The sequence below is a fragment of the Condylostylus longicornis genome, unplaced genomic scaffold (assembly GCF_029603195.1).
Source record: "Condylostylus longicornis isolate FDR11 unplaced genomic scaffold, ASM2960319v2 ptg000768l, whole genome shotgun sequence".
Classification (NCBI taxonomy): domain Eukaryota; kingdom Metazoa; phylum Arthropoda; class Insecta; order Diptera; family Dolichopodidae; genus Condylostylus; species Condylostylus longicornis.
The window spans coordinates 3908-16668 of NW_026578714.1; the positions used below are offsets into that span (position 1 = coordinate 3908).

General features: G+C 44.7%; 1 protein-coding gene across 1 annotated transcript; it reads left to right on the plus strand.

Moving 5' to 3' along the window:
• Positions 1-2173: 2173 nt before the first annotated feature.
• LOC129618223 (splicing factor 3B subunit 3-like) lies at positions 2174-10087 on the plus strand. The gene is made up of 24 exons (XM_055533027.1): positions 2174-2261; positions 4857-5358; positions 5483-5693; positions 5739-5862; positions 5907-6049; positions 6095-6237; positions 6287-6452; positions 6496-6816; positions 6870-6974; positions 7068-7220; positions 7264-7398; positions 7472-7711; positions 7759-7827; positions 7948-8113; positions 8162-8337; positions 8412-8525; positions 8576-8776; positions 8847-8972; positions 9042-9156; positions 9317-9420; positions 9465-9566; positions 9612-9758; positions 9802-9903; positions 9950-10087. The coding sequence occupies exons 1-24, from the start codon at positions 2174-2176 to the stop codon at positions 10085-10087; spliced, it is 3891 nt and encodes a 1296-aa protein (XP_055389002.1).
• Positions 10088-12761: the final 2674 nt, after the last annotated feature.

The following is a 12761-nucleotide window of genomic DNA, read 5'->3' on the forward strand; positions in this document are numbered from 1 at the left end:
GAAAAGCTCTTTCATGGAGCCATTCGCAGCGCTTGATTGCCGGAACCCACTCGTGCACTTCGGATGCAAATTTGAAGTAATGTTTGGAAATTGGACGGATTGAGACGTCAAGGGAGTCTTTTTTCCACACGCTACAGGAGGGACAAAGCCTTCACATGAACCGTTCATCTGGAACTTACCGAACCACAATTGCTTTGATTTCCTCATCAGCATAATCAAAAAAATGTGGTCCCAAAATGCTGAACGGAGCCGCGTGTCGATTATCGTGGAGGCGGTAAGTATCGTGATCAAGGAGACTCGCGTTCTTTGGGACTTCCGGCAGAGGAACTAGTTCAAACCAGGGAGCATCAATGTCATCAAGTGGAGGTGGAAGGACCGCGACGTCGTCAAAATTGGTCCCTGCAAGACCATCATCAACACTCTCTGACTCGTTTGGAACAGAAACTTTCTCCTCTGCAAACGACGAACAAACCCGTTCGCGTGTGTAGATGCCTTTTGGTTTGAAGGCTTCGGCTACGGATGCGGCTTCAGCAGGAGCTGGACTGCTGGCTGTCGATCCTGTTGAGGTTGCCATTCAGGGGGGGCCGCGAAAAAGAACGAAAATTCTGGCAAGTGAAGAGAGAAAAATTATGCAGACTCAATAACAGGTGTGCGAGGTTGTGCAGTCCCGCAGGAGCTACGCTGCGATAATTTTGAAAAACCAGAACTTTGTGAAAAAACAGAAAAATTAGACAAATTAATTGAAAGTGATAATTGCTTTTAGGCGAGCAGTAATTTGTCACTTCAAAGCCTAATTACCAAGCAATTAGGTTTCGAGAATTATCAATCCCTATCTCTGGAATGGAGACGCTGGCGATAGAGCGAGGGCTCCTTCACTCAGTGAGCGAGAAGAACTTCCATTGACTCAGTGAGAGAGAAAGAACTCCGATGAGTGATGGAGGATTTCAATCGATGGGGAGTGAATCCGTCCTCTCTAATGCTTATAGGAGAATTTCCACCAAACAAGCAAGCATAATAAATCTCATGAACGCTAAGACACCTCAAGAACTTTCACCAAGACGTCATTTCATGTCTGGATTCTTGACCTGCACCAAGATTTCTGACCTAGCGACGGAGTCATCCCAAAAGTTTTTTCAACGTAACAATTTTCGATCAACGTTCAATGACAAAAAATCACGACTTCTCATATCGATAGACAAGAAAGGTAGATCAGATGCTAACACTGTAGAAGCTTGATTGGTGTTCTCTTTAGGCAAAGGCGAATTAAACCTTCCTTTAATGGACGAAATAAAAGCGACTGAAGTGTACCGTTTGTTGGCCGCAGTAAATACTAGTGGAAATCGAGCAAAAGCACACGAACAAAGTCATCACTACTTTGCGGTTGAACTCTACCGCTTCTGCATGAGATATCTACTCCTTGCACGGGAGAGTTGGGGGAAGAGTGTCGGAAATGACTCTTCTTGCGGAACGATGGTCTTCACGCATATCAGTAGTTGTTCGATGCGAACACCTTGAATCGCAGCCCACTGAACATTGAATACTCTCGCCTCTCAACGACAACGGCTAGCGTGCTCTACTCAACGGAATACCGACGCCCACAAGGCGCGGAGTCGAATTATACATCAGTTGCAGAAACGTCTCAGATAATAGGAATCAAGCATGTTGTCAATCCCAGATAGGACATTTTGGAGAATTTTCTCGGATAGGAATTCATTGAGAACACATTCATTAAATCGGTCAAGCGATGAATGCGTGTCTTAATTAAATCGGTTAGTCCAAGCGATGAATGCGTGTCTTAATTAAATCGGTTAGTCCAAGCGATGAATGCGTGTCTTAATTAAATCGGTTAGTCCAAGCGATGAATGCGTGTCTTAATTAAATCGGTTAGTCCAAGCGATGAATGCGTGTCTTAATTAAATCGGTTAGTCCAAGCGATGAATGCGTGTCTTAATTAAATCGGTTAGTCCAAGCGATGAATGCGTGTCTTAATTAAATCGGTTAGTCCAAGCGATCCAAGCGATGAATGCGTGTCTTATCTGAGATGTGACTCCATTGAGAATTTGCCGATTCACTCACTAGAATGACTAATTTCTGTTGGTGACAAACATCGTGTCCCAATTCCCATTATTTTGTCATCCTTCAATCAAATTGGATGGACGATGTTGTAAGCCTTATGAGTGATATTGCTAGACCTCCTCTTTATTCCCTGCATCAACAATTTACACCACTGAGTGAGATCCATCAACAATTTACACCACTGAGTGAGATCCATCAACAATTTACACCACTGAGTGAGATCCATCAACAATTTACACCACTGAGTGAGATCCATCAACAATTTACACCACTGAGTGAGATCCATCAACAATTTACACCACTGAGTGAGATCCATCAATTTACACTAAGTGAGATCTGTTAACAGGCAATTGGTATACATTTTTCCTAATTGAAAACATTGCAGACCAAAACTGAACTTATTTTGTCATTAACCTTATCAGGATCAATACACTGAGATCTATCAACAATTTACACTGAGTGAGAAGATCCATCAATTATACTGAATGAAATTAGTCAACAATTCAAGATCAATCAACAATCTGCACCAAGCGAGCAATCGACAAACAATCCTTCGTATCTAACTGTCGAACCTTTTACACTTCACCAGTCCAACCATTACCGTCCAACCTGTGACGAGTTCGAAAGTGGGGGAGTTTGATGTTCAGATTAAAAATAGAAAAGTGTACGGACAACTAGTTAATAAAACGTGAAGTTAGGGTCAACTCTAACATGCCCCTGTGAGGCAAACTTCACGGATCTGACGGACAGATAGAAAGCGCCGATCGAAGAATTTCAAATTGTTGACGGGGAAGCGCTTTTGTCAAGATGTCGGCGATATTATTCTCTGTTGAGACTTTTTCCCAGTCGGGAGAAGTCGGTGGGGTTGTTTGCAGCGCGCAAGGCGGATTGCGCATCACCTCTGAGGGTGAAACACGTTTTTGCTGGAAGCAGCCACAGCTGTTCTAAAATTTGTACAATCCATCTGCCTTCGCGGCGACATATTCAGCTTCAGCCGATGAAAGGGCTACTTCTGTTTTGAAAATTTCCGCGAGATGCATCCACCCCATAAAAAGAAGCAGTAGCCCGACGTTGAGACTTGCAAGCAGTCTTTTTGCGGATCGCCCAGTGAAGCATCACAATATCCAACAGGAGCTGAGAGTGGAGTTGCTGACTCTGATGAATAAAGAATACCATGATGGATGGTGGATTTCAAATATTTGAGAATGTGTATTGCTGTATTCCAATGTGACGAGTTGAAGACGTTGCAGAACTGCGCCATTCGTATAGTGGAATAGCCAATGTCTGGTCGCGAACAGTTGTAAAGGAAAATGAGGGAACCGATGAGTGAGCGATATGGCTGATCTGTTGCGGAGGCTGAGGAGTCGACTAGAGCTCCTGGTGACATTGGGATAGCGGCAGGATTTACATCCTGGAAACCGAATTTGAAAAGCATTCGATTGATGTATGAACCTTGAGATAGATGCAACTTTCCTAGATTTCTGTCGTAGGAGATGTCAAGGCCGATGAAACGTTTGGCGGGGTCCGAGATTGGTGATGTTGAAACGGTCCGACAGTGCTGTGGCAAACTCCGTGATTAGTGTCAAAATTTCAGTTAGAAAAACGCTCTGAAGAACTCTCTGAGAGCGGATGGATAAGCCAGAGATTTTGCGAAAGCTTCCATAGTAGGATTAGAAATTCTTGCAAATCTGATCGGCAACATGAGCGACAGTTAGCCTGTGCTACGCGTACCAATCTACGAGAATAGTAGTTTGAAATAGGGATTCCCGGCTAATTGCATCATGTATTTCACGATTTGTGATGTATGTCGGCCAAGGGCCTTTTTTGCCTTGTTGTCGTGGTTAGAGGGACGACCTTGATTGCAACACCATTCATCACCAGGACATTATGGCATGAACGCTTGATCTGACATGTGCGCGGCTTTGCAGGTCTATCTCTGAGATAAGTATCCCGAAAGCTCTTATCCAAGCTCCTCCTGCTGGTCACCTCCTCGGTGTCTTCTGTGCGCATCATTTACCTGATCACATTCCCATGGAAAAAACAGAAAGAATAAAAAAAGGAATTCCTTTTTTGCTTCAAAGACCAGGGGAGTGTGAGAACTTGGAACAAAAAGAATCCAAATTCAAATAGACAAATTCTTTATTGTTTGGAAGAAACATGATATTCGTCAAGTCAGCCCGAAGTGGCACCTTCCAACGACAACTCTTTATGATACAAAGCATCAATGAAAGCAGTCATGAGACAGACGTGAGAGAAGTGCAAATTAATGGTAAGGGATTATGGACGCCACGATCATCCATAGTATTAAATGTGGCGCTTAGTGACACGCCAGTCTGCCGCGATCTCCACCTCGTTTGAAGAAAGAGGCTCGTGAATTCAAATGTCCAACCGACCTTTCATTCCCCATTATACAAAATCGTGGAGCTAATAGCGCGATCCCGTCAATCCACACACAAGCATGATACATTTGACGACAAATCGTTCATGCAAGTCATATGCTCAGGAGAAACAGCCACAAGTATGCAGTCTTCTGGTTCTGAGCTTTATCTCTCCATGTTTGATATTGAGAGTCGCTTGTCGTGAGGATGGCAGAGAGTGAGAAAACTAGTCTCAGTTATTGAACCTCGTCCCAACGCAGATTCGAACACAGGCAACGCTCCATATCACCGCTAAGCCGCTCGTTAACAATGTTAACTCAAACTGTTAAATAGTTAGAGTTGACAAAGAGGTCCAACGTCGATCTTATGCTTGAGTGGATTCCTAATCCAAACTCTTATTAGGATTTCTGATATCGACGGACGAATCTACCATAAATCATATAAGGATGCAACTTTACAGTCTAACGCTTCAGAAGCCAACCGCAGCGACGCATGCCATTCAGGGCAACTTCTCTGGGCCGAGAGTCCATGAAGTTGTTTTGGCTCGAGGCCGGGTGTTGGAACTTGTTCGACTTGAAGACCGTAAATTGAGATCAATCTGGAGTTCAGATGTTTTTGGGATAATCCGATCAATCACAACATTTCGACTGACAGGAAGTCCCAAAGACTATCTTGTTGTTGGGTCTGACAGCGGACGGATCGTCGTATTAGAGTTCAACTCAACCAAGAATTGTTTCGACAAAGTCCACCAGGAGACCTTCGGAAAGTCCGGCGTGAGACGAGTCGTTCCGGGCCAATATCTAGCTGCGGACCCTAAAGGGCGTGCTGTGATGATTGGAGCGATTGAAAGATCTAAATTTGTTTATGTTCTTAACCGCGACGCGTCTAGTAATTTGACGATTAGGTAATTGCTTTGATTGGAAGATTTGATTGATTGGAAGATATGATTCAAATGATCAACTTGCGATTGTTGCATCATTTTATCACAATCATCATTTATCACAATCATCATTTCTCTCTTTTTTCAGTTCTCCATTAGAAGCGCACAAATCACATCAAATTTGTTTTGGAATTACCGGAATCGACGTCGGATTTGAAAATCCTGTTTTTGCTTCTATTGAGCAAAATTATGAAGCGGCAGATAAACCGTCCAAGGCGACGGACGGGGAATTCGAAAGACCGCCTAAGGGAGTTTCATTTTGGGAAATGGATTTGGGACTCAACCATGTGATCAAGAAAGTGGGTGTCGCTCTTCGTTCTGTTGCCAGACTTCTCATTTTCTAGTGCACGCTGCCATGCGACGACTCAGCGCATCTTTTGATTCCCGTTCCGGGCGGATCTGGACAAGATCCCGGACCAAGTGGCGTTCTTGTCTGTTGTGAAAACTTTGTCGTCTACAAAAGGCCAGGTATTCCTTATCCATCTTTCGTCTGACGATGCAAGATTTTCCAGATCATCCCGACGTGGCTTGTGCAATTCCTCGACGTCTAGAAATGGCTCAAGATGCCAAGATGGTTGTCTCTTGCTTCGCCATGCACAAGTTACGCAATTTTTTCTTCTTCCTAATTCAAACAGACTACGGGGATCTCTACAAAGTGAGTCTTCGCTCTTATTCGTGCCTCCTCATAATATTGTTTCAGATTGAACTGACTCACGAAGAACAGGGAGAAAGGAGAGTTGTTGTTGAGGTCGTCGTTCGCTACTTGGATTCAATTCCTGTTGCGAACGCCATGTGTGTTCTCCGATCTGGCTATTTATTTGTAGCCGCTGAATTTGGGAATCAGTGAGTGTCCTTCGTGGGATCCCACATGTTGCCAATTCCGTCTCCTCAGTCTGTTGTATCAATTCACTGGCATTGGTGGAGATCCAACTGATCCACTTTGTACATCCAACCATCCAAGTGGCGCTGATTGCACAGTTGCTTTTAAATTGAGGTCCTTAAAAAATTTAACTCTCGTCGAACAAATGAACAGTTTAAGTCCAATTACAGACATGAAAGTGAGAGCATCAACCCATTTTGTTATTCGATTTGATTTTTCAGATTTTGGACGCGCTTGGCGAAGGCCATCCGCAGATTTTCGCTGCCTGTGGACGGGGACCTCGTTCGTCTCTCCGCGTCATTCAGCACGGATTGTCCGTCGAGGAACTTGCAGACAATGAGCTTCCCGGGACTCCCTTGGCTGTTTGGACTTTGAAGGAAACGAACGAGTCGTTGCATGATGGATTCATCATTGTCACATTCCCAGATACCACGTTGATTTTGTCAATTGGTGAAAATGTTGCTGAAGTCTCTGATACAAACTTTCTGCAAAATGTTTCCTCTCTTCAAGTTGCACTGATGATCGATGATTCCCACATTCAGGTGGGACGGTCGTATGGAGTACGCTTTGTCTTTATCCTCCGTTTGTCTTTTAGGTTCATGAAAACGGGATCAGGCATTTACAAACAGGAAAAAGAGTGAACGAGTGGAGAACGTCGCAAGGACGTCGAATCATCGCTGCGACGTCAAACGCTAGACAGGTAAGAAACAAGTTGAACCGGTTGCTGGGGACGGACTGCTCTTCTTCAAAGCGGTCTCTAGTTTGATTTTATTAAAGTGGTATCCTTTTGTAGATCTGCATTGCAATGACGGGAGGGGAAGTTGTTTCATTTGAGATCGATGAGTCACACACATTAACCGAAATGAGTCGCAAAACAGTCGATTATGAGATCACAGCGCTTTCTGTTCAACCGACTCCAACGGGAAGAACACGAGCGTCCTTTTTGGTAAGCGTGGTGTGGATCAGACGATGATAAATCATTGTAACAGGCAATTACTGGTTTGGACAACACTGTAAGAATCTTTGATCTCGATCCTGAAGCTGAACTGAGACAACTTGCACTGATGGGAGTCCCAAATGACGCCCATGCCGGAAGTGTTTGTTTGTGGCAGTTTGAGACGAAGGTAGGTGAACCAGCTGGCTTGCGGAAGCAGCACTGTATTCTGCCGCATGGTTGTCAAATTTCTGTTCCCCCAGGATTCTTCAGGTGTTGCTGTATCGCAGTTGTATCTATATGTTGGATTGGAAACTGGTGTTCTTCTACGTGCAACAGTGGATCGTGTAACTGGCGAGCTAACAGATCAAAGAACTCGATTTTTAGGGCCGTCCCCAATCCAGTTGCATCGAGTGAACTTGGGAAAGCTTTCCGGTTCAGGCGCTTCAACAGCAATGATTGCGCTCTCTACACGTCCCTGGTTGTGCCATTATTCAAGCCAAGTGAGTTCTCCCTCGTAGCGTCCTTCTCATCTAATCCTTCCTGCCAGAATCGTGTACAATGCGCCCCGCTTCATTATGGGAAGTTGGAATTTGTATCCTCATTCTCTTCTGAACAGGTAATCTTCATCAGCCTAAAACACGAATGAGTAAATGCACAAAAATATCCCTGCATGTTTGGTAATAAGGATGTCTATTGATTTGAATGCACTCAAATTTTCCCTTCTCATCGTTTTCAGTGTCCCGATGGCTTTGTTGCGGTGTCTGGTCGCGATTTAAGAATTTTTCAATGCAGTGCCATATCGGGTGCTTTCTCGCAAACTACTATCCCCCTCAGTTATACTCCCAGGAAGCTTTGCGTTCTTCCACCACCGTCCCAAGCAATGGACGGAATGTTAGCAGCAAGTCAGTAGAGTCGACTTCGGCTCTGAGTCATTGTTCGCTTCCCTCCAGGTCTGGGACCCCCAGAAAGCCCTATTCCTCCCAATCAAGCAGTATTAGCGGTGGTCGAAGCGGACCATGGTGTTTACGATGAAGCAACAAGGAAAGAGATCGCGTCTGCATTAAAACGAATCGATATGACCGAAGCGGACGAAGCGAAAGATGAATCGGATGACATGGAAATTAAAGTATGAATTGAAATTCCATGAAGTGAAGTTCTGTGTGTGACAATGCGTGTTTGGAATTGCAGGAAGATGCTAAGGAGACGGATGAGGGCGGTGAAGCGGAAGCTGATATTCCAGAGGAGCAAGTTGGGACATTCCGTGCGGGTCCTGGGAAATGGGGATCCTGCGTCCGGGTGGTTCACCCACTTACAGTGAGTTGTCCACACTGTTATTTTCCTTGAAGATCTATATCTGTTTTCAGTCGAAAACGATTTGTAAATATTCATTGGATGTGGATGAAGCGGCCTTCTGCTCTGTTGCATGTCGGTTTTGGGAATTCGATTCTCCGTGTTTGGTCGTTGGAACAGCCTATAACATGACACTCAGACCAAGGAATTGTCCCAAGGCAAGCATCAAAGTCTTCGCTTATAATTCGGACTACAAGCTCCATTTGATCCACTCGGTACGTTTCTGTCCGGAATTGATAGACAAAGTGACAGAGCAGTCATACATTATGGATCTTCTCGTCTTAGACTCCAGTTGAATCCGCTCCTCTTGCTCTATGCGCTTGGGATGGAAGATTGATTGTATCTCTCGGCAAAAAAATACGAATCTATTCGCTGGGAAGAAGACGGTTACTGAAAAAATGCGAATTCAGAGTAAGACGAAGTCATATTTCCGAAGTTTTGAATAGAATGCGGTTTTGAATGAGTTGTTGTTTCTAATAGGCGATTCCTGAAGCAGTCATATGGCTCCGTGTTGTGAAAGATCGTATCTTTGCGGGGGACGTGCGCGAAGGGTTCATGGTGCTGAAATATCGCTCATCCGAGAATGCGTTGCACGGTAGGATACTGTGTATTATGAGATGGATACTCTCCGATCAGCATCACTCGTATTATCTTTATATCTTTCTATTGATATCAGAGGTCTTTCTATTGTCTTTATATGTTTCTGTTGATATCTGAGGTCTTTCTATCATCTTTATATCTGTTTATTGTTGTAGTGATATCTGAGGAGTCCCGACCTCATTGGCTTACGTGTGGGGAAGTTCTCGATTATCATACAGTTGTTGGAGGTGATAAGTTTGATTCTCTGGTGGTTGCGCGAGTGAGTGATTCAAGTTGAATGGGTGATTCATGAGTGGATCGCAGGTTTCTGACTCTGTTAAAGAAATTGATGCTGGAGGGTTGGGGGGATATACCACATTGAGGCTGAGGGGGGACACTCCGTACCTGACCACTGAGTGTCCAAAGGTCAGTCGAAACCTCATTGGCGTCCATACTGATTCGCTATTTCAGTTTGAATATGTCTCCAATTTCCATGTCGGCGAGACTCTAACAGCTTTACAAAAAGCAACGTTAACTCCGGGTGGTGCTGAGGCGGTGGTTTACTCCACAGTCTTAGGCTCCATTGGAGCATTCCTCCCTCTGCTGACCAAAGACGAGGTTCGCTCGGTTGTTTGTGTGGTTGTAACTCTGCTTTTGCCAGACGGATCTTCTTCAGCATCTAGAGATGTCTATGCGATCTGCCCTGCCGCCTTTATGCGGTCGTGAGCATGTGACATTTCGGTCATATTACACCCCGTGCAAGGTGCGATTTTGTAGTCATGTCATTTTTATTCTTGGTCTCTTGGCAGAGCGTGATTGATGGAGACCTATGCGAACAATTTCAAAATCTCCCTCCACAGCAACAAAAATCGGTAGCACAGGAAGTATCAAGAACTCCATTAGAAATTATGAAGAAGCTTGAAGAATTAAGGAACCGTCTTCTGTAACGTCGTGATGTTCAATTTGATCGTCCTTTCTTCTTTAACGTAGCAGGAGGTGATATGCGGTTAATTCTGTTTTGTTGACCCGACTGTCTTCGATCCCTGTTCTTCTGATGAAAGGTCATAAATGCCTTTCAGAGATTATGCACATCACCCAAGCGACACAGGCAGCTAGAAACAGGACAATCTGTTGACACCTGGACCAGAACTTCGCAAATGGCCAGCGGGTGCGTCCGCTTGGTTGACTGCAAGCCTCCTTCCGTGACAGATGGCTCCTTCACACTAGGGGAAGAAAGTGGACAGCGTTCCTATTGCTGTCAATGGATCCAGAAGGCATCCATCTTGCTGCGCGTTCCTGCCGAGACTTCCGCGAGCGCCCAGACGATTTTTCACCGATTCTACTTCAGACGGTCGATGAAGGAGTTTGATGTGAAGGTGAGCCGCGATTGAATCAATTGCGCGTCCTTATAGCTCTTGAGACTTTTGACAATCGCGTATTTTCACTCGCAGCTTGTCGCGGCTGGAGCGGTTTATCTTGGATGCAAACTCAGTGAAACTCCACGAAGAATTCGCGATGTGGTTTATGTGTTCCTTTTTCTTGATTGGGTTGAGAAAAAGGATCATTGCGTGGAAACACTTAGAAAAAAGGAAATGAGCGCAAGTCCAACAGCTGATGCAGAAAATAGAAACGAGAATGTTCCTTCTCGTCAACTTGATCAGTTATCAGCGATACTTAACAGCTTAGAAAGCGAACTTGAACTCCCTGATGTGAATTCCAAGGTAACGACTCATTGACCGATGAATGTTTGGAGTGAAAACGTCAACGGTTCACTGTTTGTATTCTTAATCTTTTGACACCTTCAGGAATTCAAGCACCTCAAAACAAACATCCACCGGGTGGAGCGTCATATTTTGCGCGAAACGGGATTTATGATTTCTCAAACATTGGTGCATCCCCACCGCTATATTCTTCAATTTATTCACGTTTTGTTTGGAGACAACGTTTTAACCGTCAAAGGAACACAAATCAAAGATTTGCCAAAGAGCCTGGGGATATTTGAACGATAGGTGGGATTGTTGATTTGTCGAAACTTACTGTTGTTTCTCTGCAGCTTGCGGACGTCCTTGTGCTGTTCAGTTCAGCCCTCATCTATTGCAGCGGCAGCGATAGCAATGGCTTGTAGAGATTATGGAATCCAGCTTCCAACAGTCGCACTAGAAACCATCTCTGAGAATGGGAAAATCAGTGACGTGGTATGTGACGATGGTGACATACTTGGACATCAATCGTATTGATTCTGCAGGATGTTGAGTGGTATAAAGGATTTCAAGTGGAAAAAGAAGAACTGACACGCATCATGAACTCTATACAACAACTTTATACCGTAGAGGAACAACCCACGTACAAGAAAATTGCGGATCCGCCGATTCCTCCAGCGCAACAGAAAGGTGGGTACACTTCTATGGTATCCCGTGAACACTTTAACCATCATTCACAAGATGGCTGCTGACGTGCTCAAAATGGCGGCTAACTATGACTTCTCTCTTTCTCAGCCTCTACTGCGACCGAGGAAGATTGTCCCCAAGATGAAAGTGTGACGATTCAAGTTGAGGAAACAAAAGATGTGGAAATGTGAAGAATTCTTCTTTCTGTCGTGACTGTTTCCCTCCTGTGCCTCAATGTCCGAAAATCTCATCAAATTTTACCTCAAATCTGTTTTCGCTCCAAGTATATGATTCCTTTGGGACGGCAAGCTTCAGCTCGAAGTGCTTGGAAACCGATTTTTAACACCAATCAATTGTATTCCCTGCCATCTTTCGCACGACCATATTCTAGTGACACTCATAGTCCATATAAGCGGTATGGCACGACAATATTGTGTATCCGAAGAGGGGATAAAGTGGTAGGAAAACATGAACATAAATGACAAACTTGGTGAGATTTGTAGGTGCTAGCGGGAGACGGGCAGGTGACCCAAAACCACATGATTATGAAACCAAATGCCAAGAAGTTGAGGGTCATGAGAGAAGGTAAGCTTTAGAGCTGAGTGATACGCTTCTGATCATGTGTTTATAGGGAAGGTCATTACTGGATTTGCCGGTGAGTAGCAGTGTCCCACGTGTCCCAAGAAAAAGAATGGCTCAGGCACGACCGCGGACGCATTCACGCTCTTGGAGCGTCTGGAAGGGAAGCTTGACGAGCACCCCGGACAGCTTCTACGTGCCTGCGTGGAGTTGGCGAAAATGTGGCGTACTGATCGTTATTTGAAAAATTTAGAGGTACTGATTTGGTGGCTGAGTGGAATGATCTAGAGCTTGTCCAGGCGGTTATGGTTGTGGCGGATGAGACCCTTTCGTTAGAAGTAACAGGCAATGGAGACGTTTTAGAGAGCCATGACGGAATTATAGGAGTGGGTAGTGGAAGCGCTTATGCAGTTGGTGGGTCAAGTTGAAGCAACGATTGAGCATCTATCTCGTTCAGCTGCTGCGCGGGCATTGTATCAAAATACAGAGATGAGTGCAAGGGCTATTGCTGAGAAAGCCATGAATATAGCAGGAGGTGCGTGGATCCCCCATTCCAATTTATACTCTTTTTCTGCAGATCTTTGCATCTACACAAACCACAACATCATCTTCGAAGAACTCCCTTCGAACGTGAAGCCCGTTCCGAGTGTTGCAC

Excerpts from the sequence above, each read along its gene's own strand:
- LOC129618223 (XM_055533027.1), top strand. The coding sequence starts at position 2,174 with ATGAGTGATATTGCTAGACCTCCTCTTTATTCCCTGCATCAACAATTT. Across the intron at positions 5,863-5,906 it reads TGTCGTCTACAAAAGGCCAG|ATCATCCCGACGTGGCTTGT; the intron begins GTATTCCTTATC and ends AAGATTTTCCAG. Across the intron at positions 6,238-6,286 it reads GCCGCTGAATTTGGGAATCA|TCTGTTGTATCAATTCACTG; the intron begins GTGAGTGTCCTT and ends CCGTCTCCTCAG.